This window comes from Bubalus kerabau, chromosome 2 (genome assembly GCF_029407905.1).
Source record: "Bubalus kerabau isolate K-KA32 ecotype Philippines breed swamp buffalo chromosome 2, PCC_UOA_SB_1v2, whole genome shotgun sequence".
Lineage (NCBI taxonomy): Eukaryota > Metazoa > Chordata > Mammalia > Artiodactyla > Bovidae > Bubalus > Bubalus kerabau.
In genome coordinates, this window is record NC_073625.1 from 111,136,332 (window position 1) to 111,161,157 (window position 24,826).

Consider the following 24,826-nt stretch of genomic DNA (forward strand, 5'->3'; position numbering starts at 1 on the left):
AGAAGACAAGCAAAGGGAATACAGTCCAACTCATTCTATGAGACCAGCATTATCCTAATATCTAAGACAGATGTATTACAACAACAACTACAAACCAATATCTCAGCAAACTAATTCCAGCAATGTATAAAAATAAGATACACCAAGACCATGTGGGATTTATCCTAGGTATGAAAAGCTGGTTCAACATTTAAAATTAATTAATATAATTCATCTCATCAACTGGCTAAAGAATTATTTGATCATATCTACAGAGGTAGAAAATGTATTTGACAAAATTAAACATCCATTCATGATTAAAAAAAAAAACTCTTGGCAAACTAGGAATAGAGGGGAACATCTTCATCTTGATTAAGAACATCTACAAAAAATTCTACAGCTAACTATGTACTCATGAGGACAAACTGCTGCTGATATCAAAAACAAGCCAAGAAAAACTTTATAGATTCTCACCACTCCTATTCAACACTTCATATGCATTAAAACAACCCCCTCAAAAATAAAGTGTATACAGATTGGGAAAGAAGAAGTAAAACTATCTTTGTTCACAGATGACACGATTGTTCACATAAAAAAATTCCAAGTCATCAAAAACGAAAAACATCTTGGAACTAATAAGCAACCATAGCAAGATTGCAGGACATAAGATTAAGGTACAAAAGTCAACTGCCTTTTTATATACCAGCAATGAACAATTTATACTTGAAACTAAAAAACACAATACAATTTACATTAGCACACAAAAAAGAAAAAAAAGCAAGAAATATTTAGGTACAAAGCAAATAAACTATATACAAGATTTACAGGAGGAAAACTATAAAATTCTGAAGAAATCAAAGATCTAAATAAATGGAAACATTTTATGCATTAATACATGGAGAGGAGGACTGCATATTGTTGAGACACCAGTTTTTCAACATAAAATATAAATTTAAAGCAATTCCAATCAAAATACCAGCAAGTTATTTTGTGGATATGGATTAGTCAACACAATACTGAAGAACAGTCAAAAGACTGATACCAACTGATTTCAAGACATATTGTAAAGCTAGAGTAAAAACAGACATTGTGATATTAGAGAAAGAAACAAACAGATCACTGGAAGAGAACAGAGAGCCCAGAAATAGCCACCAGATATAATCAACTGAACTTTGTCAAATGAAAAAAGGCATTTCAAAAGAGAAAGGATAGTCTTTTCAACAAATAGTGCTGGAACAACTGAAAAGCAAAGAAATTAATCTAGATACAGATCTTACATCTTTTTCAAAAATTAACTCAAAGTGGATCACAGACTTAAATATTAGAGAAAAAACTATAAACACTACAAGATAACATGGAAGAAAATTTAGGTGTCCTTGGATTTGACAGTGTCCTTAGTTTTTTAGATCCAACAGCAAAAGCACAATCCATGAAAGAAAAAAGTTATAAACTGGACTTTTCATGAAAATTAAAAATTTCTGCTCTAAGACACTAATGAAAACACAAGTCACAGACTGGGAGAAAACCTCTGTAAAACACTTATCTGATAAATAATTTTTATCCAAAATATATAAAGAACCCTTAAAACTCAACTGCAAGAAAACAGTCAACTATTTGAAATGGGCAAAAGACTTGAAAAGACACCACACCAAAGAAGATACACTGATGGCACATAGGCATATTAAAAGATGCTCAACATGGTATTTTATCAGGGAACTGCAAATTTAAACAATAGTGAGGTATTACTGCTCGGATTAGAAATTAATGTCTCACTGTTCAGTCAGAATTACTTTGCTGACAAAGATCTGTATAGTCAAAGCTATAGTTTTTCCAACAGTCATGTACAGATGTGAGAGTTGGACCATAAAGAAAGCTGAGCACTGAAAAATTGATGCTTTTGAACTGTGGTGTTGGAGAAGACTCTTGAGAGTTCCTTGGACAGCAAGGAGATCTAACCAGTCAATCGTAAAGGAAATCAACCCTGAATATTCATTGGAAAGACTGATGCTCAAGCTGAAACTCCAACACTTTGGCCACCTGATGAGAAGAGAGCCAACTCAGTAGAAAAGACCCTGATGATGGGAAAGATTGAAGGCAGGAGGAAAAGGGGATGACAGAGGATGAGATGGTTGGATGGCATCACCGACTCAATGGACATGAGTTTGAGCAAACTCTGGGAGATGGTGAAGGACAGGGAAGCGTGGCTTGCTGCAGTCCATGGGGTTGCTAAGAGTCAGACAACTAAGTGACTGAACAACAACTGTTCAGATGGTAAAGAATCTGCCTGCAATACAGGAGACCTGGGTTTGATCCCTGGGTCAGGAAGATCCCCTGGAGAATGGAATGGTAATCCATTCTTGCTGGAGAATTCCATGGACAGAGGAGCCTGGTACACCCCATGGGGTCTCAAATAATCTGAAAGACTGAGTGATTAACACTTTCACTTCCACTGCACTCCTCTCAAAATGGCCAAACCCCAAAACACTGACATCACCAAAGGCTGGTGAGGATGCAGAGCAACAGGAACTCTCATCAATGCTAATGGGAATATAAAATTATTTTGCACAGCCACATCAGAAAATAGTTGGGTAGTTTCCTGCAAAATTGAACCATACTCTTACCATACAATCTAGCAACAATCTAGCAATTGTGCTATTCATATTTACCCAAATCAACTGAAAAGTTATATTCACACAAAAACCTGTACATGAATGTCTAGAAGAAACTTTATTTATAACTGCAAGAACCTGGAAGCAACCAAGATGTCCTTCAATAAGCAAATAAAAGAACAAAACGTAGTATATGCATACAGCGGTATTTGTTCTGAGAGAAAAAGAAATGAGCTATCATGCCAAGAAAAGCTAAGCAAGTACATTAAGTGCACACTGCTAAGTGAAAAAGTCAATCTGAAAAGGCTGCAGTGTATGCTTACAAGCATATGACATTCTAGAATAGACAAAACTGTGGAAACTTTTTCTTTTTTTTTAATCAGTGGTTGTCAAGGGTTGAGGTGAAGGAGGGAGGGATGACTAAGTGGAGCTCAGGGAATTTTTAGGACACTGAAACTATGCCACATGACACTGTAATGATGGAAACATGTCAGTATACATTTGCCAAAGCCCACATGCTACACAACACAAATAATGAACAATAATGAAAACTATGGACTTTACTACTAATACATCAATACTGCTTCAATTATAACAAATCTACATTCATGCAAACGTGCTACATTAATAGCAAGGGGGACTGAGGAGAAGAAGAGTGTATATAGGAACACTGTACTTTTCATTCATTGCTCTGTAAAACTAAAACTTCAAACAGTTACCTGTTAAAAAAGGAAAATCTTAAAGTTTTAGTGGGCGAAGAAATTCAACAGAAATTTCTTCAAAGAATACACACTAAAGGTCAATAAAAGAAAAGATGAAATGATGTTCAACCTCATTAGCCATCAGGAAATGTGAAACACTTCACTCTCAGACAGATATCATCAAAACTCGGATAATAACAAGTACTGGCAACAATGTGGGGAAACTGCAGTGTTTATCCAGTGCTCAAAGACTGTAAAATGGAACAGTGGCTCTGGAAAACAAGTTAGCACTTCCTCAAAATGTTAATCACAGAGTCACCATAGGACCCACAACACTTCTAAGTATATACCCGAGAGAATTGAGGGGAAAAAAAGTACCCACAAAAACTTGTATGCAAATAATGTTCATAGCATCATCATTCGTTATAGCCAAAATGTAACGACAACTCAAATGCTCATCAACTAGTGAACTGATTAACAAAACGCAGTATATCCACAAAACGTAGTATTATTCAGCCACAAAAAGGACTGAAATACTGAGACATGGTAAACATGGATGAACTTTGAACATTTTTTCCAAGTGAAAGAAGACATAAACAAAAAGGTCATATATTATTATTCCATTTATATGAAATGTCCAGATAGGCAAATCCATGAAGACAGAAAGTAGATTAGTGATTGCCAGGGTGTCGGTGAAGAGGAGGATGGGAAGAGACTGTTAATAAGAATTTAATAGAGCACTATTAAAAGAGTTTCTTTCTGAGGTGATGAAAATATCCTAGAATTAGTAGTGATTGCTACACAACTCGGTGATTGTATTAAAACCAATGGATTGTATACTGTAATAAAGGGTGAAATTCATGTCATAGACATTATATCTCAATGAAGCTCTTATATAAAAACAATCAACCAGCTGACCATCCACAAAAACTTCAAAGGCTTTAGAGAAACTAGTCAAAAAAGCAAATCTAACTCCTAATGCTAAATACTTATTTGGAACTTATCACAGACATACAGGAATTTAAAAGGTATAAACATAATAATATAAAAAGTACTATAATATAAAAGTATAACTAAAGATAATAAAAACTTTTTAAAAAGTAAGAAAATTTAGAAGCATATTGTGACTCATATTGAGGTTTTTGTTTTACTTTTTCACCCCCTTCACCTATTTCTCCCACCTCCTGCCTCCGGCAACCATCAATCTGTTTTCTGTATTTACAAGTTTGTTCTTTGTTGTTGCTGAGGGTAGGATTTCATACATAAGAGACAGCATGTGGCATTTGTGTTTTTCTGTCTGACTTATTTCACTTAGCATAATGCCCTCAAGGTCTAGCCACGAAGCCACGATGTCAGGATTTTCTTTTCTTACAGTTGAATAATGTTCCATCACACACGCGCACACACACACTCACTCATTCCACAATTTCTTTATCCACTCATCCACTGATAAATTCTTAGGCTGTTTCTGTATCTTAACCATTACAAATAATTCTGCAATAACCATGGGGTACATATATCTTTTCGAGTACTTTTAGTACTTTGATTTTCTTTTGATAAATACCCCGAAGTATAATTGATGGATCCTATGTGTTAGTTGCTCAGCCGTGTCCAACTCTTTGCAACCCCATAGATTATAGCCTGCCAGTCTCCTCTTTCCGTGGAATTTCCCAGGCAAGAGTACTGGAGTGGGTTGCCATTTCCTTCTCCAGGGGATCTTCCCGACCCAGGGATTGAACCCAGGTCTCCTGCATTGCAGGTAGACACTTTACTGTATGGTAGTTCTATTTTTAATATTTTGAGGAACTTCCATGCTGTTTTCCACAATGCCTGCACCAATCTACATTCCCACAAACAGCACACACAGATTCTCTTTCTCCACATCCTTGCCAACACTTGTGACTTTTTGCGTTATGAAAAATAGCCATTCTAACAGGTATGAGGTGATACCTCATTCTGGTTTTTTTTTTTTTTTTTTGGCTGTATCAGGTCTTAGATGTGGCACACGGGATCTTTGTTGTGTCATGCAGGATCTTTCACTGTAGCACCTGGATGCCCTAGTTGTGGCACATGAGCTCAGTAGTTGCAGCACATAGGCCTAGTTGCTCATGGCATGTGGGATCTTGCAATGCAGGTCACCAGGGATTGAACCCGCATCCCTTGTATTGCAAGGAATATTCTTAACCACTGGACCATCAAGGAAATCCCTTGTGGTGGTTTTGATTTGCATTCCCTGATAATTTGTGATGTTGAGCATCTTTTCAAGGACTTGTTGGCCATCTGCATGTCTTCCTCGGAAAAATGTTCAGGTCCTATGCCCATTTTTAAACTAGATTGTTGGGGTTTTTGATATTAGCCCCTTACCAGATATGTGATTCGCAAATATTTTATCCCATTCAATGTGTTGCCTTTTCATTTTGTAGATGGTTTTCTTTGCTGTGCAGAAGCTTTTTAATTTGATGTAGTCCCACTTGTTTATTTTTGCTTCTGGTGCTTTTTAAAATCTAGTTTCAGATTTAAAAAATCATTGCCAAGACCTATGTCAAAGCATTTACCATTTACATTTTCTTCTAGGAGTTTTATGCTTTCAGGTCTTACATTCAGATCTTTAATCCATCTAGAGTTAATTTCTGTGTACAGTGTAAGACAGTTGTTGAGTTTTATTTTTTTGCATGTGCTATCTAGTTTCCCCAACACCATTCATTGAAAAGGCTGTCCTTTTCCCCCTGTATATTCTTGTCTCCTTTGTTGTAAACTAACTGACCATAAATGCATAAGTTTATCTCTGGGCTGTCTACTCTGTCTCACTGATCTACATGTCTGCTTTTATGTCAGTACCATCCTGCTTTAATTACTGTAGCTCTCTAATATAGTTTGAAATCATCACGCATTATGTCTCTGGCTTTGTTCTTTTGTTCTGACTATTTGAGATTTTTTGTCATTCCATACAAGTTTTAGTGCTATTTGTTCTATTTCTTTGAAAAATTTCTTTGAATTATTGGAATTTTGATAGGAATTGCAGTGAATCTGTAGATTGTTTTGGGTGGTATGGACATTTTAATAATAATGATTCAATCATGATTCATCCAATAGTATCTTTTCATCTATTTGTGTCTTCATCAATTTCTTTCATTAATGGCTTAAGAGTTTTCAATATATAGGTCTTTCATCTCCTTGGTCAAATGCATTCCTAGACAGTTAATTCTTTTCAGTGTAACATTAATGCGATTGTTTGCTTTCTCTTTCTGTACTTTAAGTATATAGAAATGCAAGAGATTTGTGTGCACTGATACGTATCTTGCAACTTTGCTGAACTGGTTTTTCTAACTTTTTTTAAATGGAGTCTTTACGATTTTCCATACATATCATGTCATCTGCAAACAGATGACATATAAAACAGGGACAGTTTTATTTCTTCCTTTCCAATTTCGATGGCTTTTTATTTCTTTTTCTTGCCTAATTGCTCTTGCTACCTTCTATCAAGTTTTATTTCTCTTTCTCTCAAGCCGTTCAAATCACTGAGAAGCAGAAAGGAGGCATTCAGGATCACAAATATCATGCCACCATATTTCTTCTCTCTGGAATAATAGAGGTAATATAACTATATATAGTTGTAAAAGCAAAATCAAATAGAATCCTTACTCATTAACCTCTGTACAGTCTTTGAAATTTTAATCCAGTTAAAAGTAACATTTTACCAGTCATTCTACACGACTTGGGAAGGTAGCATAAAACAGTCTGTATCCTTAGGAAGTTTGGCATGTTAACTATGAAAATGTTCCTCTCAGATGACCCACTGCAGGAAACATTATTGACCAGTGGTCCTAGTTGCTGAGCTCTCAAAACCATTTTCTTCTTTGGTGCTAAGCCAAGCTCCCCATGAACTGTTCCCTGCCCATGACTTAGCACAGCATGGCAGACATATTTAATGAAGCCCTTTTCCCAGGAGACACTGACTCTTCTGACGGTTCAACCTTGGACTGATGATTCTCTGTTGGTTTTTCTGTAACTTTCTTAGAGCTACACTGAAGTATAAGGTTTTTCCTACTCAGCATGCCATTGTGCTAACCTTCCTCCTCCACAGAAGTTAAGTCTTGGTTTTTACCTTCCACTTGATAATTACAAGTTTTCATGACTCAAAGAACATAGTTCCATATGACATAACTAAAGATTAATATTTCTTTAAGCTGTCTATAAATTTTATCAAGAATAGATTTTCCACAATGACTTAAAACAGCTATGTAAGTACAAATAATTAGGTGTCTCAGAATAAGACTACCAAATAAAAGAGGAAGCAAAACAAAGAGGAAGAAATCCAAAGTAAATAGCAGTTTGTAGTAATTCAGATCTAAAATTAAAACCAATAAACTTAATTATAAGGAGTTTTAAAATTTACTGGATGTTCTTATAATATATTGTTTCATTTGATTCACACAACATTGGAGTAAAAAGAAAGCACAATACTTACTGAGTTCCTTTATGCACCAAACATTGGACTGGGGTACCACTGTAATAATAGTATTTCCATTTTACACATGATGAAATTGAAGCTCATAAAGTTAATGGATATACTTAAGCTCACAAAACTATTAATAGCGGACCAAGGTCTTATTTCCCCTATGTTGTCTCCAAAATATCATACAGAGAATACTCATATCCCTAAGGATTGAGCCCATACATTTATCTCTTTTCACTCTCCAAAACAGAATATATTAAAAGCAGGGCTCAAATCACTCTCCATTCACAACAGAACAGGAGTGACACTTCACTTCTTCTCTCACATCCTAACGACAGAACAAGTGAAACCAAGCAGGACACCTGAAACCTATGACTCAGTTCAAAGGAGAACTGAAATTAATAGTTAATGAAGCTAAGATCACTAATTAATTTAAAATGTAGCTTACTGATTTTCAATTTGGAAAAGCCAGTCTCAACAATGATCAGTATTGGGATTGATTAATCTTCTTCCTGCTCTAATATCAAAGGTATCCTACATAAGGTACCTAGGTGAACTCTACTGGTAGCACCACAACAGCATTTTCTATCCCCAGCACTTCCAAACTGGCCAGTTGAGGTTAATTTAATTTTAGTATGATGGGTACAGAGGGAAAAAGGCATTCAAATTGTAGGTAAAACACCACTGAAACTTGTTGTACCAGAAACAACTTGAAAATATATATATAGTTTTTAAGACTAATGAGCAGGGGTAATTAGTTACTCTTGGTATTCTTCCTATCTCTGATCATTCTTTCTCTTCTTGTTTTTTCACCAAAACAAAATGCCTCTCACTGACACCAGCAGGTTCAGCATGTTGGTTTACGAAACAGTGCAAGGAGAAGACCCTATTCTAACTTCTCCTAAATATATATCATCATTTAATGCAAAATACATGATTATTTAATTCTTGGTAGCAGTGATGTAAAAATTACAAATGTGAATAGAATTTTAAGTTGTCAGAAAAATGCCTGTTTTATCACAATCAAAGGAAATGAATTGGTCAATACATCAATTTTTTTTTTTAATTTTATTTTATTTTTAAACTTTACATAACTGTATTAGATTTGCCAAATATCAAAATGAATCCGCCACAGGTATACATGTGTTCCCCATCCTGAACCCTCTTCCCTCCTCCCTCCCCATTCCATCCCTCTGGGTCGTCCCAGTGCACCAGCCCCAAGCATCCAGTATCGTGCATCGAACCTGGACTGGCAACTCATTTCATACATGATATTTTACATGTTTCAATGCCATTCTCCCAAATCTTCCCACCCTCTCCCTCTCCCACAGAGTCCATAAGACTGTTCTATACATCAGTGTCTCTTTTGCTGTCTCGTACACAGGGTTATTGTTACCATCTTTCTAAATTCCATATATATGCATTAGTATACTGTATTGGTGTTTTTCTTTCTGGCTTACTTCACTCTGTATAATAGGCTCCAGTTTCATCCACCTCATTAGAACTGATTCAAATGTATTCTTTTTAATGGCTGAATAATACTCCATTGTGTATATGTACCACAGCTTTCTTATCCATTCATCTGCTGATGGACATCTAGGTTGCTTCCATGTCCTGGCTATTATAAACAGTGCTGCGATGAACATTGGGGTACTCGTGTCTCTTTCCCTTCTGGTTTTCTCAGTGTGTATGCCCAGCAGTGGGATTGCTGGATCATAAGGCAGTTCTATTTCCAGTTTTTTAAGGAATCTCCACACTGTTCTCCATAGTGGCTGTACTAGTTTGCATTCCCACCAACAGTGTAAGAGGGTTCCCTTTTCTCCACACCCTCTCCAGCATTTATTACTTGTAGACTTTTGGATCGCAGCCATTCTGACTGGTGTGAAATGGTACCTCATCGTGGTTTTGATTTGCATTTCTCTGATAATGAGTGATGTTGAGCATCTTTTCATGTGTTTGTTAGCCATCTGTATGTCTTCTTTGGAGAAATGTCTATTTAGTTCTTTGGCCCATTTTTTGATTGGGTCATTTATTTTTCTGGAGTTGAGCTGTAGGAGTTGCTTGTATATTCTCGAGATTAGTTGTTTGTCAGTTGCTTCATTTGCTATTATCTTCTCCCATTCTGAAGGCTGTCTTTTCACCTTGCTAATAGTTTCCTTTGATGTGCAGAAGCTTTTAAGGTTAATTAGGTCCCATTTGTTTATTTTTGCTTTTATTTCCAATATTCTGGGAGGTGGGTCATAGAGGATCCTGCTGTGATGTATGTCAGAGAGTGTTTTGCCTATGTTCTCCTCTAGGAGTTTTATAGTTTCTGGTCTTACGTTTAGATCTTTAATCCATTTTGAGTTTATTTTTGTGTATGGTGTTAGAAAGTGTTCTAGTTTCATTCTTTTACAAGTGGTTGACCAGAGTTCCCAGCACCACTTGTTAAAGAGATTGTCTTTAATCCATTGTATATTCTTGCCTCCTTTGTCGAAGATAAGGTGTCCATAGGTGCGTGGATTTATCTCTGGGCTTTCTATTTTGTTCCATTGATCTATATTTCTGTCTTTGTGCCAGTACCATACTGTCTTGATAACTGTGGCTTTGTAGTAGAGCCTGAAGTCAGGTAGGTTGATTCCTCCAGTTCCATTCTTCTTTCTCAAGATCGCTTTGGCTATTCGAGGTTTTTTGTTTTTCCATACAAATTGTGAAATTATTTGTTCTAGCTCTGTGAAGAATGCTGTTGGTAGCTTGATAGGGATTGCATTGAATCTATAGATTGCTTTGGGTAGTATACTCATTTTCACTACATTGATTCTTCCAATCCATGAACATGGTATATTTCTCCATCTGTTAGTGTCCTCTTTGATTTCTTTCACCAGTGTTTTATAGTTTTCTATATATAGGTCTTTAGATTCTTTAGGTAGATATATTCCTAAGTATTTTATTCTTTCCGTTGCAATGGTGAATGGAATTGTTTCCTTAATTTCTCTTTCTGTTTTCTCATTATTAGTGTATAGGAATGCAAGGGATTTCTGTGTGTTGATTTTATATCCTGCAACTTTACTATAGTCATTGATTAGTTCTAGTAATTTTCTGGTGGAGTCTTTAGGGTTTTCTATGTAGAAGATCATGTCATCTGCAAACAGTGCGAGTTTTACTTCTTCTTTTCCAATTTGGATTCCTTTTATTTCTTTTTCTGCTCTGATTGCTGTGGCCAAAACTTCCAAAACTATGTTGAATAGTAATGGTGAAAGTGGGCACCCTTGTCTTGTTCCTGACTTTAGAGGAAATGCTTTCAATTTTTCACCCTTGAGGATAATGTTTGCTGTGGGTTTGTCATATATAGCTTTGATTATGTTGAGGTATGTTCCTTCTATTCCTGCTTTCTGGAGAGTTTTTATCATAAATGGATGTTGAATTTTGTCAAAGGCTTTCTCTGCATCTATTGAGATAATCATATGGTTTTTATTTTTCAATTTGTTAATGTGGTGTATTACATTGATTGATTTGCGGATATTGAAGAATCCTTGCATCCCTGGGATAAAGCCCACTTGGTCATGGTGTATGATCTTTTTAATGTGTTGTTGGATTCTGATTGCTAGAATTTTGTTAAGGATTTTTGCATCTATGTTCATCAGTGATATTGGCCTGTAGTTTTCTTTTTTTGTGGGATATTTGTCAGGTTTTGGTATTAGGGTGATGGTGGCCTCATAGAATGAGTTTGGAAGTTTACCATCCTCTGCAATTTTCTGGAAGAGTTTGAGCAGGATCAATTTTTTTTAATAGCTAACATCTAGCAAGGAGAACAAAGAATACTGAAGTTTCACAAAGAAAAGGTGATACAATGGAAAGAACTGAACTTCGTGTAAGACAGCCTGCCACTTTTCAGCACTTTTAGGAAAAAAAATAAAAATAAAACCAAAATTATATAATAGCTACAAAAACAACTAAAATATTTAGGAATAAGCTTAACAAGAAATGTCAAAACCTATATAAGTAAAACTCCTGAAAGTTTACAAAGTAAACTTGAACAAATGGAAAGCTACCTCCTATTTCTGGATAAGGTAACTCAACATCATGGAGAGGCAATTAACTCCTTAACTTATAAAGCTGATGAAATTCCAATTAAAAATAAACAAGCTTTCTCAAGGAGTTAGTCAAAATGATACCAAAATTCATAGTGAAAAATACACATCCAAACATAGCTAGAGTAACATGAAAAGGAAAAGCTACAAGGGCACACTAGCCCTACCAGACACTGAAACATATTACAAAATGAAATTAGAACAATGTGGTTACTGACTTAGGAATACGCAAATGACCCAGCAGAACAGAACAGAAAGTCCAGAAATAGACCAAACTACAGGTGGAAATTTAGCATATAATAACAATAGCATCTCAAATCATTGGAACATAGACTATTTAAAAAACTGTATTAAGACAAATGATAAATGCTTTAGAACAGATAAAATTAGATCAATAACTCATACTATAAATGGTTATAAATAAACTCCACACACAGGAATAAACTTCAAATGGATCAGGGGTCTAAATGTGAAAAGGGAAATTTTACAACTGCAAGAAAATATGAATGAATTTCTCTTTAAATTGAGGAAAAGGCTTTCTCTATAAGACTTTATAAGGAAAAGACTTTCTAATCACAACTAAAATCTAGATAGGATAAAAAGTGGAAAATGAACACATGAAAATATATATTATCAATTAAAACTATAATGAGATACCATTTCTCACCTATCAGATTGACAAAAAATGAAAAGGTAAACCAATTCATGTTATCAATGTGAATAAATAGGCATTCACATATTACTGGAGAGAATATAAATCTATACAAGCTCTTGTGCAGAGGAATTTAGCAATATCATACCAAACTTCATGTGTTTCTGTTCTGATTCAGCAGTCCTATCTAGTTCTCTTAGTTTACTATGAATATACACATCTAACAAAAAATACTTATGCACAAAGGTTTCCATACCAGCCCCCTGGGAGATTACTAGATATTGAAAAGTAATTCCATATCCATATATAGAAGAGTGGTTGGAATCAACACTGAAATACTATAAAATTCTAAAAAAGATGAGAAAAATCTCTGAACTGATATGCAGTGACTTTCAGGAACTATAGTTAACAGGAAAAGCAAAGTATAAAGAGTATCTCTCTCTATTATATTATGTGTAAGAAAGAAATCAAGAAAATTACAGTTACCCTCTGTGTCTCTGGGTTCCAGAGCCAGGGATTCAACCAAGCTGGAATCAAAAATACTCAGGGGAGAAAAGCTCCAGAAAGTTTCAAACATCAAAACCTCAAATTGCCACATCAGCAACAATTTACATAGCATTTAAATTGTATTTTCAACTATTCACATAGCATCAACACTGTATTAGGTATTATAAGCTATCTAGAAATGATTTAAAGTATATGGGAGACTTAGTTATATGGAAATACCATGCCATTTTATACATGGGACTTGAGCACCTACAAACTTTGGTATCCACTATGGGTCCCGGAACCAGTTCCCTGTGAATAACAAGCGATGATTACACACGGACTGTTCATTTGAGCCAAAGAAACCCAGAAAAAGCAAATGACAACATAAAGAGATTGGCTATCCGGAGGGAGTGAGAGAGAACAAGACTGAGGGAATAACATCTGTTGCATCTGACTTTTAGAACCACTTTACACAGACTGAAAATACACAGACTTTTTCAAAAAGTCAAAAAGAATGGAGATACAGCTCTACGAAGGGATATAAGCAAAAACAGATGAACCAAACTGTATTTCAGATGAATAACTTAACTATGATAAAGGAAAAGATTAAAACTTTTTTAAAAAGAAAAAGAACTCATCCAAGTACCTACTGAACAGAATGTACTGGTTTGATACAGCAATGACAGACTGTAATAAAGCACTCTGAAGTCAGACTGCTCGAATTCAAATACCTGCCCATCTAACCACTTGCTAACAGTATGACTTTGGACAAGTTAATTTATAATCTCTTTGTTGTGTAGGTTTCCTTATCTAAATAATAACAGTATCAATATTGCAGTACTAACAGGAAAACTGCTATAAAACTGTTCACGTAAAAACTTTAGATTACTGATAATATTTTAAGGATTTGATAAGTATTTGCTATCATGCATACATGCTAATTTGCTTCAGTCATCAACTCTTTGCAACCCTTGTGGACTGTAGCCTATCAGGCTCCTCTGTCCATGGGATTCTCTAGGCAAGAATACTGGAGTGGACTGCGATGCCCTTCTTCAGAGGATCTTCCCAACCCAGAGATCAAACCCTCATCTCTTACGTCTCCTGCATTGGCAGGTGGGGTCTTTACCACTAGCACCACCTGGGAAGGATATTAATTTGAAAACACATTAAGTGTGTGGATATCAGGAGACACACATAATAAAAATCCAGTTCTTAAGAAGTAAAATCAGAGAGACCATAAAAACCATTATGTCTCAAATATAGTGAAACAAAAGTACTGTAAAAATTAAGTATTTGGAAAGAAGGCAAGACTATGGAAGCTCTTGAATGCACAATTAAAACTGGGCAGGCTTTATTTTCTAGACTATGAGGGACCACAGAAGATGTGTGTGTAGTAGAAACAATATGACCAAAATGAGCTGTGGGATTATTCTAAAGTTGGAATGCAAGATTTTTAAGAAGATCAGATGTAGAGTTACTAGTGATAAAGCCAAATAATGACAAAGGTCTGGCTAGAACAGTAGTGATGAGAAAAGAAAATGGCAGGGGGCGCTGCAGGCAGCACAAAATTAACCAAGTTGGGTAATGATTGGATATGAGGTATGAGAGAACGGATGAATACGGATGACAGTGAATGAGAAAACCGTTAGAAGGAAAGAATAAGAAGGAATGGGAACCAATAGAAAGAATTTCCTTTAAGACTGACAGTTAAGTTAGAGTTACATAAGAAGACTTGTCAATTTGAAAATAACGGTACCTTCAGATATCAAGACTGAGTGGGCATTTGGCAACATGGGACTAGTGCTCAGAAGAGAATAAACTGAAGAACAAAACTTTAGATTTTTTTTTTTTAAAACCTCTTTAGAATGTTCAATGTTGGAGAAGGAAATGGCAACCCACTCCAGTGTTCTTGCCTGGAGAATCCCAGGGACGGGGGAGCCTTGTGGGCTTCCATCTATGGGGTCGCACAGAGTCGGACACGGCTGAAGCGACTTAGCAGCAGTAGCAGCAGAATGTTCAAAACATTCTGTAGCATACAGACACCAGAATGTGTGCTATTTCAGAGCAGTGACAACGTCTTAATTTTTTATCCCTTAATGTTAAGCACAGTTCCTAGAACACAGGAGACTCTCAGTAAAATGCTGCAGAGGTGGGCAGAGTAGGGAAGGGAACAGAGCTGCATGGCTTGTTAATGGCAGAGGCTCGATGAGAGCCCAGGTCTCCTGACTCTCCACTGTATCATAATGAAGAGATGACCTCTGATCATCCATACACAGGACACTCTAAGGGGATCTTGTAAGGGAAAAAAATGAATTGTGGGAAGTATCTAGGGGCAGATGGAAGGGAGATATAAGAATATAGCAGGAAAGAAATGTCAGTTATAGGGGGAAAAATGACAGTGTTGTATCATCGACTCGAAGGAAATTTTTCAAGAAAGGAAGCACAATCAACTGTATCAAACGAACATATGCTACAGGCAATGTTTTTCTGGTCTCCTACACCAATGAGACCCAAGGCAGACAGATGTCACATTTTAAAATAAAGAATTAAGAAATTTTAATCTATCTTTCACAACATTTTAAATACATATATCACTCATAGCTGCAGTTCAAAAAAAATACTGCAATCTTCAGTAAATTTTATCTCAACATAATACTCAATGGAAAAGTCACTACAGTAGTTGAGCTGATCAAACACTTGTGCAATAAATGAAACCTGAAGCAAAAGGAAACACTTGAAAAAGTAATTATTTACATGTATTGACAGCAACAAAAAACACATGAACTACTGAAGGTCTTACCTTAAATCTCTTGTCCTGCAATACTTTCTTGATGGCAACCAATTCTCCTGAATCACAAAGTTTGGCTTGATACACCACACCAAATGACCCATTTCCAATCACTTTAGTGTCTGTATAGCTGACTTCTTGTGGCCTGTCTGGACCCTGCCCAGGAGTTGCCACCACTGTGGTCACCTTGCTGCCATCTTTGTCTCCTAAAAGAAAAAAGGGATAGAAAAATGAGAACTGCAAAGACTTCAACCGAGAAAACTGCCACAGTATACCGAGTAAACTATGTGCGTTTTAAGTCCCTTCAGTCATGCCCGACTCTTTGTGACCCTATGGACTGTAGCCCACCAGGCCCCTCTGCCCATGGGATTCTCCAGGCAAGAATAACGGAGTGGGCTGCCACACTCTCCTCCAGGGGATCTTCCCAACCCAGGGATCGAACCTGCATCTCATGTCTCCTGCATTGGCAGGCAAGTTCTTTACCACTAGCGCCACCTGGGAAGCCCAAATATTCTATAATTATTTTTAAATGCTCGTGTTCATTTATCATATCTATCATCACAGAATTATTTCAACTATTTGTTTAAATTATAAGTAATTATTTTAACCACCATTTATTCAGTCACTCTATAGAGCAGGCACCATGCTTAGTTTATATACATGAATTCATTTAATGAAAACAATCCCATGAAGTAGACAGCACTGTTCCTGTATAAACATAATAAGAAAAATGCTAAATTTGTCCAGTCAAAAGGCAAATGATGGACTCACCAAAGAATCCTTATCTGTCCAACTCTAAAAGCCCTAATTTTTTCCTCAGGCTTTCTTCTTGTACTTGAAAATAAGATACGTGCAACTGAAAACATCTAATTCTGTTTCTATTCAGACCACTCTCCCTTTAGGAAGGTAAAGCTTTAAGTTTTTGCTTCTCCACGTCTTATTTCTTCTTAAGAAAATAGTGATACATTTCCAAGAAAAGTCAGATGGGGAAAAGAAACAGGGGAATGTTAATTTGGGGGTAAGAGACGCAAACCTTGTAAGAAAAATCAAACCCATTCTGAACTGAGCCTCATTCATAACTATCTCACCAGCACTGGGATCTCTGCCCACTCATGGCCATCTCCTTATCTCTTCTGCCTTCATTTCCCGCCAGTAACAATCCAAAGATTATTTCCAAGTTCAAGAGCCACCTCCTTTCTTGACTAAACAATCACCTTACTCTCTGAATTCTTAAACTATTTCAAACCATTCTATACTACTGAGCACTTGATTTTAAAAAGCTTTAAATTGTTCCTTTAGTGATTTCAGAATACACCCAGATTCTAGGGACTACAATCTTTGCAAAGCAGCAATTATGACTTGTGCTTCTTCTCTCTTTGCTGACATTTCTAAAACCAGTTCTCACTGACAAAACTGCACAATGCTTTTTCTCTCTCCTACTCTTCCATTATAGCAATTTTAAGATGTTAGTTGAATTCATAGTAACCTCATAAAAGAAAAATGATGCAATAGTTAAACCCAAATACCAAACCAAGATGATGAAATATGTATTCATTTGTCTTGCACATTAAAAAAAAAATATATATATAATAATCTGATTTTCCAATGGTTTGAGTCTTTCCCCTACTCAATTTAAGACTGCCAGAAAAATGAATATCCAAATGTTAGTGGCATATTGTAAACAATATTTACAGCCATTTAAGCTCACAGAGTTAATATATACAAAAGCCAAAAAGCAGTATCTGCAACTGATTAACTCTCTTGTGTGTAAGGCAGCCTTCATGACAGATACAAAAACAATGAATGATTCCTACATACAACAGCTAGGTGGTTTATAGGCAGTCTATACTGTATCACAGCCAGCTATCTGAAACACATATGTCTTTAGTTTTAAGGTGAAATACCCGAACAGATATGATTTAGTTAGCACAAATCCAATATGACTTGTAGAAAGAATAAATCAAATATTGTCAATACCATCATTTTATTTCCAACAGTTTTACATATGCTTTAAATGTACATAAACTTCACCACAAGACAACAACATACGTAAGTTTCCTCTCACCTCTAGTTATCTAGTAAAATAGATCTTAAACATATATGCTAAAAACTTAATTAAATCTAATCTGAGTTCTAAATGATCATGCCTCACTCCCCCAAAATATTCCATAGAACTCATTTTTGATCACGTTAATCAACTTGTATGCAGATCAAGAAACAACAATTAGAACCAGACATGGAACAAGGGACTAGTCGAAAATTGGGAAAGGAGTACAACAAGGCTATATATTGTCACCCTGCTTATTTAACTTATATACAGGGAACGTCATGCAAAATCCTGGGCTGGATGAATCACAAGCTGTAATCGAGATTGCCAGGAGAAATATCAATAATCTCAGATATGCAAATGATACCACTCTAATGGCAGAAAGTGAAGAGGAACTGAAGAGCCTATTGATGAGGTGAAAGATGAAAATGAGAAAGCTGGCTTAAAACTCAATATTCAAAAAAACTAAGACCATGGCATCTGGTCCCATCACTTCATGGCAAATAGACAGGGAAAAAATGGAAACAGTGACAGACTTTATTTTCTTAGGCTCTAACATCACTGAGGATGGTGACTGCAGCCATGAAATTAAAAGACGCTTGCTCCTTGGAAGAAAAGCTATGATAAACCTAGACAGGTATTAAAAGGCAAAGATATTATCACTTTGCTGACAAAGGTCCGTCTAGTCAAAGCTATCGGTTTTCCAGTCATGTATGGATGTGAAAGTTGGACCATAAAGAAGGCTGAGTGCCAAAGAATTGATGCTTTTGAATTGGGAGTGCTAGAAAAGACTCTTGAGAGTCCCCTGGACAGCAAGATCAAACCAGTCAATCCTAAAGGAAATCAGTCCTGAATATTCATGGAAGGACTGATGCTGAAGCTGAAACTCCAACATTTTGGCCACCTCATATATGAGCCAACTCACTGGAAAAGACCCTGATGATGGAAAAGTTGGAAGGCAAAAGGAGAAGGTGGCAGAGGATGAGACGGTTAGACAGCATCACTGATTCAATGGAGATGAATTTGAGCAAACTCCAGGAGGCAGTGTAGGACAAGGAAGTCTGGTGTGCTGCAGTCCACGGGGTTGCAAAGAGTCAGATATAGCTTAGTGACTGAACAACAAAAAATCTTAACCACCACTTCTAAGTACAAACCTTACTATAAATTTCTTCTCCATTTATAAAATAAACCTATCCTTACTTGTATTATTGTACTTGTACTTAAAATCTAAAGTGTTGAATACATTTTCTTGTAATCCTATTGTCCCAAAGAAAATAAAAAGTGATTTCAAACAGTTTGACTTTTCTCTAGATCATTCAAGTCAAAAACCATATCACCAAATATATGTATACATATATATATATATATATATATATATAATATATACACACACACATATACATATAACACACACACACACACACACACACACACACACCATGGACTGTATGGTTCATGGGACCGCAAAGAGTCAGACACGACTGAGCAATTTTCACACACGCACATATATACATATTAAAAGAACAATGAATTAATAACTCCAATTCCACTGAACAAGTTTCTTGTGAGATCTCACAGGTCTAATTCACAAAATAAAGCATCATCATCATTTTTAATTGATATAGATATTAACAATGGGTACTCTACTCCACAATTTTAGCTGAAAACAAAAACCATCTGGGTATAACCAAAAATTATGATTTCCCATTCTATAATCATATTTTAGGCTGCCCAAGTGGCCCAGTTGTAAAGAATCCACCTGCCAATACAAGAGACGTAAGCGATGCCGGTTTGATCCTGGGTTGGGAAGACTCCCCTGGAGAAGGAAATGGCAACACGCTTCAGGATTCTTGCCTGGAAAATTCCATGGACAGAGGAGCATGGCAGGCTATAGTCCATGGGGCCACAAAGAGTTGGACACGGCTGAGGGACTGAGCACTATCTACTACTGTTAAAACTTGTAAATGTTTATCCCAACATTATGACTTGCCTATAGGAAGAGGCACAAATAAGGTAATTCTGCAAAAATATTAAAAGCAGAGTTGAAAGATAAATGGGTGCCACAGAGGCTATAGCTGAGAGAGAGTCTTGAGACCTCAATTTTAAACTGATTGGATGTGAAACAGAGACCAATCCTTTTACCCTCTTACACATCTAGTAAAAACAACAAAAAAATAACCCTGCTTACTATCTTTGCAAAAATTAAAAGGTTTACTCTATTCTCTTTTGAGCAGTGAGAGAAACTGCTGAGAACCCTTACAGGCTAGCAGGAACTCTTCCTCCACTAGCAGGAAATCCTGGGTATACAAGGAACAATGGCTCTAAGACCTTGTGCCCAAGCGTCCTGGAATTTTTATTCAGAAATCATTCAAGCTCTTCAAGACTGCTCCATCAGCTACCTGAAATAGCAGAGCTGTAGAGAACGGCAAGATAACACTGGCGGTGACTTCGTACGAGCGTCAGTAGTGCATGGGACAGTCGGCAGCTAGTGTGCCAGGGAAAAGCACGTCACCATTTGGCACTGCAATTTGCTGACTCAGCAATAAGGTAACAGCTGTATAAAATTTCACTGTACAAAAAGAACTTTCCGATTCATTGTTTCATCTACTCTAATCCTTACGATAAATGGAGGGAACTTATTTATTATGCTAAAATAAGAGAAACAAACTTGTCCAATATAACAGAGCTTTAGGTGACAGAACTCTTCACTCGCCTCAGGCTGTCTCTGCCATATTTTACAACCTTCCCACTACTACTGAAAGACCAACTTCATATACCATCCCTACAAAAGAAGGAGATGCTTCTGAAAATATAATGTAAAAAGGTCAGCTTCAGATTAACAAAAGAATAAATAAGTAATCTTTTGTAGTTCAGTCCTCACTCATTTATTAATAGCTGAAGAGCTATTTCCAAAGATGTTTTGGCAACATTAAGAGTTTGAAATTTATCCTAATTGGAAACCAAAATATGGAAAACAAAAATGTAAAACAACTGATTCTGTGATGTTCAATTTAGAAATTGGATAACTTTGAATCTTAACAATAGAGCATCATTTTAAACACTACTACCAACAAACCAAAAATCCTCACGAAAAGCTAGAATTCATAACAAACGTGCCTCTTTTAAAAAAAAAAAAAAAAAAAAACACCATTTTGCCTAATATTAAATTTCCCAGAATCCAGGGTATCATGAGTCTCACATCAACTACAATAAAATTGGTCTCCAAAAAATGCCACTTTATCTCAGCAGCAACAACAGCAAAGCAGTGGGAGTAGCTCAGTTTCGGGCCTCTCTTCTGGCCAGAGAATTCCTAGGATCCTCTATTGCAATCAAAATTCACTCAGGTAGTATGAATGTTCCACTCTAATTAGAACATAGAATTAAAATCCCTACTCTTTACCACAATGGTTAAATCTTAAAAATATAAACCATAAAACAGTCCTCCTGAAGCAATGCAAAAGTGGTATGCAACAGAACAACCACTTTCCATTGAAGGCTGTTAAATATAGAATACAATTTTACAAAAGCCTTAGATGTATCCCATAATATGTGCAGCCTAGTTCTCAATCTCTCAAAGTTTGTACCTGTAAACTATATCTTGTGGTTACATTTTTTTCATCTTCTGAAATCAATCCTCAGAACAATGGACCCTGAGATGAACAAATGTTACAAGGTAACACAATCTGCATTAAAAGTGTGGACTCAGCATCCGAAACCCAAAAGGCCACTTCAGGCATCCATAAAGATGTCGGAGATATCTGACACTGATATTCTAATTTTAAAGTTTCTTAGGATTCAGAGCTCAGAAAAAGCACCAACTGTGATACTGCTTAACTGGGAGGCTTTTAGAGATGTTAGTAAGTCATACTAACATAAACTGAAAAGTTAGTAATGACTAACTCTATAAAATCTTCCTTTACCTCAAAAATAACATCTCCATGTAGAAATATCAAAAATAACATCTCCATGTAGAAAAACCAAGTCTATAAATTCCAGAGAAACCAGGACACCAGGTACGATACAAGAAGATACAAGGTATTTTTATGAAGCTTTTTAACCTAACAATAAGGATTTGTAGGGAAACTAGCTCTGACTATTGCTTCTCATGAAGAGAAACAACATCTATTTTTTATGGATGTCCAAATATAGAAGGCAATGGCACCCACTCCAGTACTCTTGCCTGGAAAATCCCATGGACGGAAAAGCCTGGTAGCTGCAGTCTATGGGGTCGCTCAGAGTCGGACACAACTGAGTGACTTCACTTTCACTTTTCACTTTCATGCATTGGAGAAGGAAATGGCAACCCACTCCAGTGTTCTTGCCTGGAGAATCCCAGGGACGGGGAAGCCTGGTGGGCTGCCATCTCAGGGGTCGCACAGAGTCGGACATGACTGAAGTGACTTAGCAATAGCAATATAACACTCTACTGAAAAACATTACATAAATTTTTTAAAGAACAATAACAAAAAAAATCACCTTATCAAGCATATAAGATAGTCTGAAAGGGAAACATTGACACTGTCAAATTTTCAGGTTTTTAAATTAAAGTTCAAACAACTCTTTATCCAAAGTAAATGGCTAAGAAACTTCTATTAAAGCAATACATACTCTCCAAAATAAACACAACTTAGAAACATGAAAACAACATAAAAATAAGTAAAAGGGAAAAAAGAGCAATGACCTGAGGTCCACAGAAAATCAGAGACAAACTCTAAAATAAACACATTGCTGTCATGAAACAGGGGCTTTACTCAATGATGTGGAAGCTCTAGCAAGAGTACAACTGCTCTCATACCTTGAAGCAAAACTATTAACAAAGCAAAGGAATGCCAACTAAGCACCTGAATCAGTCACCTCAAGCCAATGGTCAATAGCTTCGTTAAAATTTTTAGGGCGATTTCTATGTAAAATTGTGGTAAAAATATTTCTAGCAAAGTCTTTTCCCTTAGACAGACACAATTCATCTCCACATGATTCTATCTAAAAGACTGGAAACACAAAACAAAAAATTATTTAATTTCCTTTGGGGACAGGAAGAGTAAACACAAGGAGAAGCAGGGAAAACAAAATGGACAGATGTCATATACGAGCTGGCTGGGGGAGATGTTTTCCTGTATTTCACTTATAGAAGTGAAAGGAAAACACAGGGTGATACAGGATAACAATGAGACAGGAAAGATTCTAGAGTCCTTGACAGCACAATAATACCACACTTTCAATCACAGGCAGATACCATCCCAGTGTTCACAAGCGTTGATTCTGAAGAACCATAAAATAACCTTAAGAAAAGAAGAAACCAGTCAAGGGCTTGTCCTTAGATGCATAATGGTGTTAATATTTAAGTACATGCCACACAGTGAGTGCTCAACAAATTAGATTCTCTGAACTTGGATTATTGGCAGTGGCAACACTTTACAAAAAACAACAATAACAATTCTTCTGTTCTGCTATGCTCTTTTACCACCAGGAACATACCCTACTACAGTGCCTATCACAATGCTTGATACTTATTAAGAGTCCAAACCCCTCACTTGACCATGAGCTCTCAGGAAAGCCAGACATTATTAAACTATTAAATTCATTTCCCTAATGTTTATTAGCAGAGGGTTCAGCATAACGCAGGTGCTCCGCAAACATCTGGTTTTGAATTTATATAAAAATCACTCAAGCAGAATTACTAGGATTTGGGAACTGACTACTTCCTGCTAAACATTCAGCAGTGTTTTTACTTCTTATGCTTGCCACTGATCAGATACAAAGCCGTAAGGTAGGCAGAAGCCTTACAAATAGCAAAGCACACTGGTGGGTTTACTGAAAACAAGGCAACAACAAGAAGCCAAAACAAAAAAACACAATTTGTCACATGTGAATCTATTTACAGGTAGAATTACTCTACTTCATAACCCTTTTACAAATGATTCTGGTTTCTTCGGGGCATCAATATGCAGCAATGGATAAGAAATTGGCAGGGACATCGCTGAGGTCTTAAGTTTAATTTATATCAATACATATTTAAGTGTATTTCTAGCCTACTATTTTATGCAAGCACCACTCAAACAGTGGACTTAGTTATCTAGGAGAGTTTACTAAAAATGAAGATTCTAGAATCTCACCACAGAAACACTCAGTAGATCTGCACTGAAGCCCAGGAAACTATTTTTAATAAGCCACCCACATGCTTCTTAATGCAGTTTCAACTTCCATACTTTGAGAATCATCAGTTCAGTTCAGTCACTCAGTCGTGTCCGACTCTTGCAACCCCATGAATCGCAGCACACCAGGCCTCCCTGTCCATCACCAACTCCCGGAGTTTACCCAAACTCATGTCCATCAAGTCGGTGATGCCATCCAGCCATCTCATCCTCTGTCATCCCCTTCTCCTCCTGCCCCCAATCCCTCCCAGCATCAGGGTCTTTTCCAATGAGTCAACTCTTTGCATGAGGTGGCCAAAGTATTGGAGTTTCAGCTTCAGCATCAGTCCTTCCATGAATACCCAGGACTGATCTCCTTTAGGATGGACTGGTTAGATCTCCTTGCAGTCCAAGGGATTGTCAAGAGTCTTCTCCAACACCACAGTTCAAAAGCATCAATTCTTCGGTGCTCAGCTTTCTTCACAGTCCAACTCTCACATCCATACATGACCACTGGAAAAACCACAGCCTTGACTAGACAGACCTTTGTTGGCAAAGTAATGTCTCTGCTTTTTAATATGCTATCTAGGTTGGTCATAACTTTCCTTCCAAGGAGTAAGCGTCTTTTAATTTCATGGCTGCAATCACCATCTGCAGTGATTTTTCGAGCCCCCAAAAATAAAGTCTGACACTGTTTCCACTGTTTCCCCATCTATTTCCCATGAAGTGATGGGACCAGATGCCATGATCTTAGTTTTCTGAATGTTGAGCTTTAAGCCAACTTGTTCACTCTCCTCTTTCACTTTCATCAAGAGGCTTTTTAGTTCCTCTTCACTTTCTGCCATAAGGGTGGTATCATCTGCATATCTGAGGCTATTGATACTTCTCCCAGCAATCTTGATTC

General features: G+C 36.6%; 1 protein-coding gene across 5 annotated transcripts in view; it reads right to left on the reverse strand.

Moving 5' to 3' along the window:
* The window catches only part of GSK3B (glycogen synthase kinase 3 beta), a 216,375-nt gene that overhangs the window by 127,185 nt on the left and 64,364 nt on the right, over positions 1–24,826 (reverse strand). For all 5 annotated transcript variants that reach the window (XR_008710389.1, XM_055568297.1, XM_055568296.1 and 2 more), the window contains exon 2: positions 15,757–15,950. Coding sequence is in view for 4 of the 5 variants with exons in the window: in XM_055568297.1 (XP_055424272.1) it covers positions 15,757–15,950 (194 nt within the window). In the remaining variant the exon portion in view is untranslated. The remainder of the gene's footprint in view (positions 1–15,756; positions 15,951–24,826) is intronic.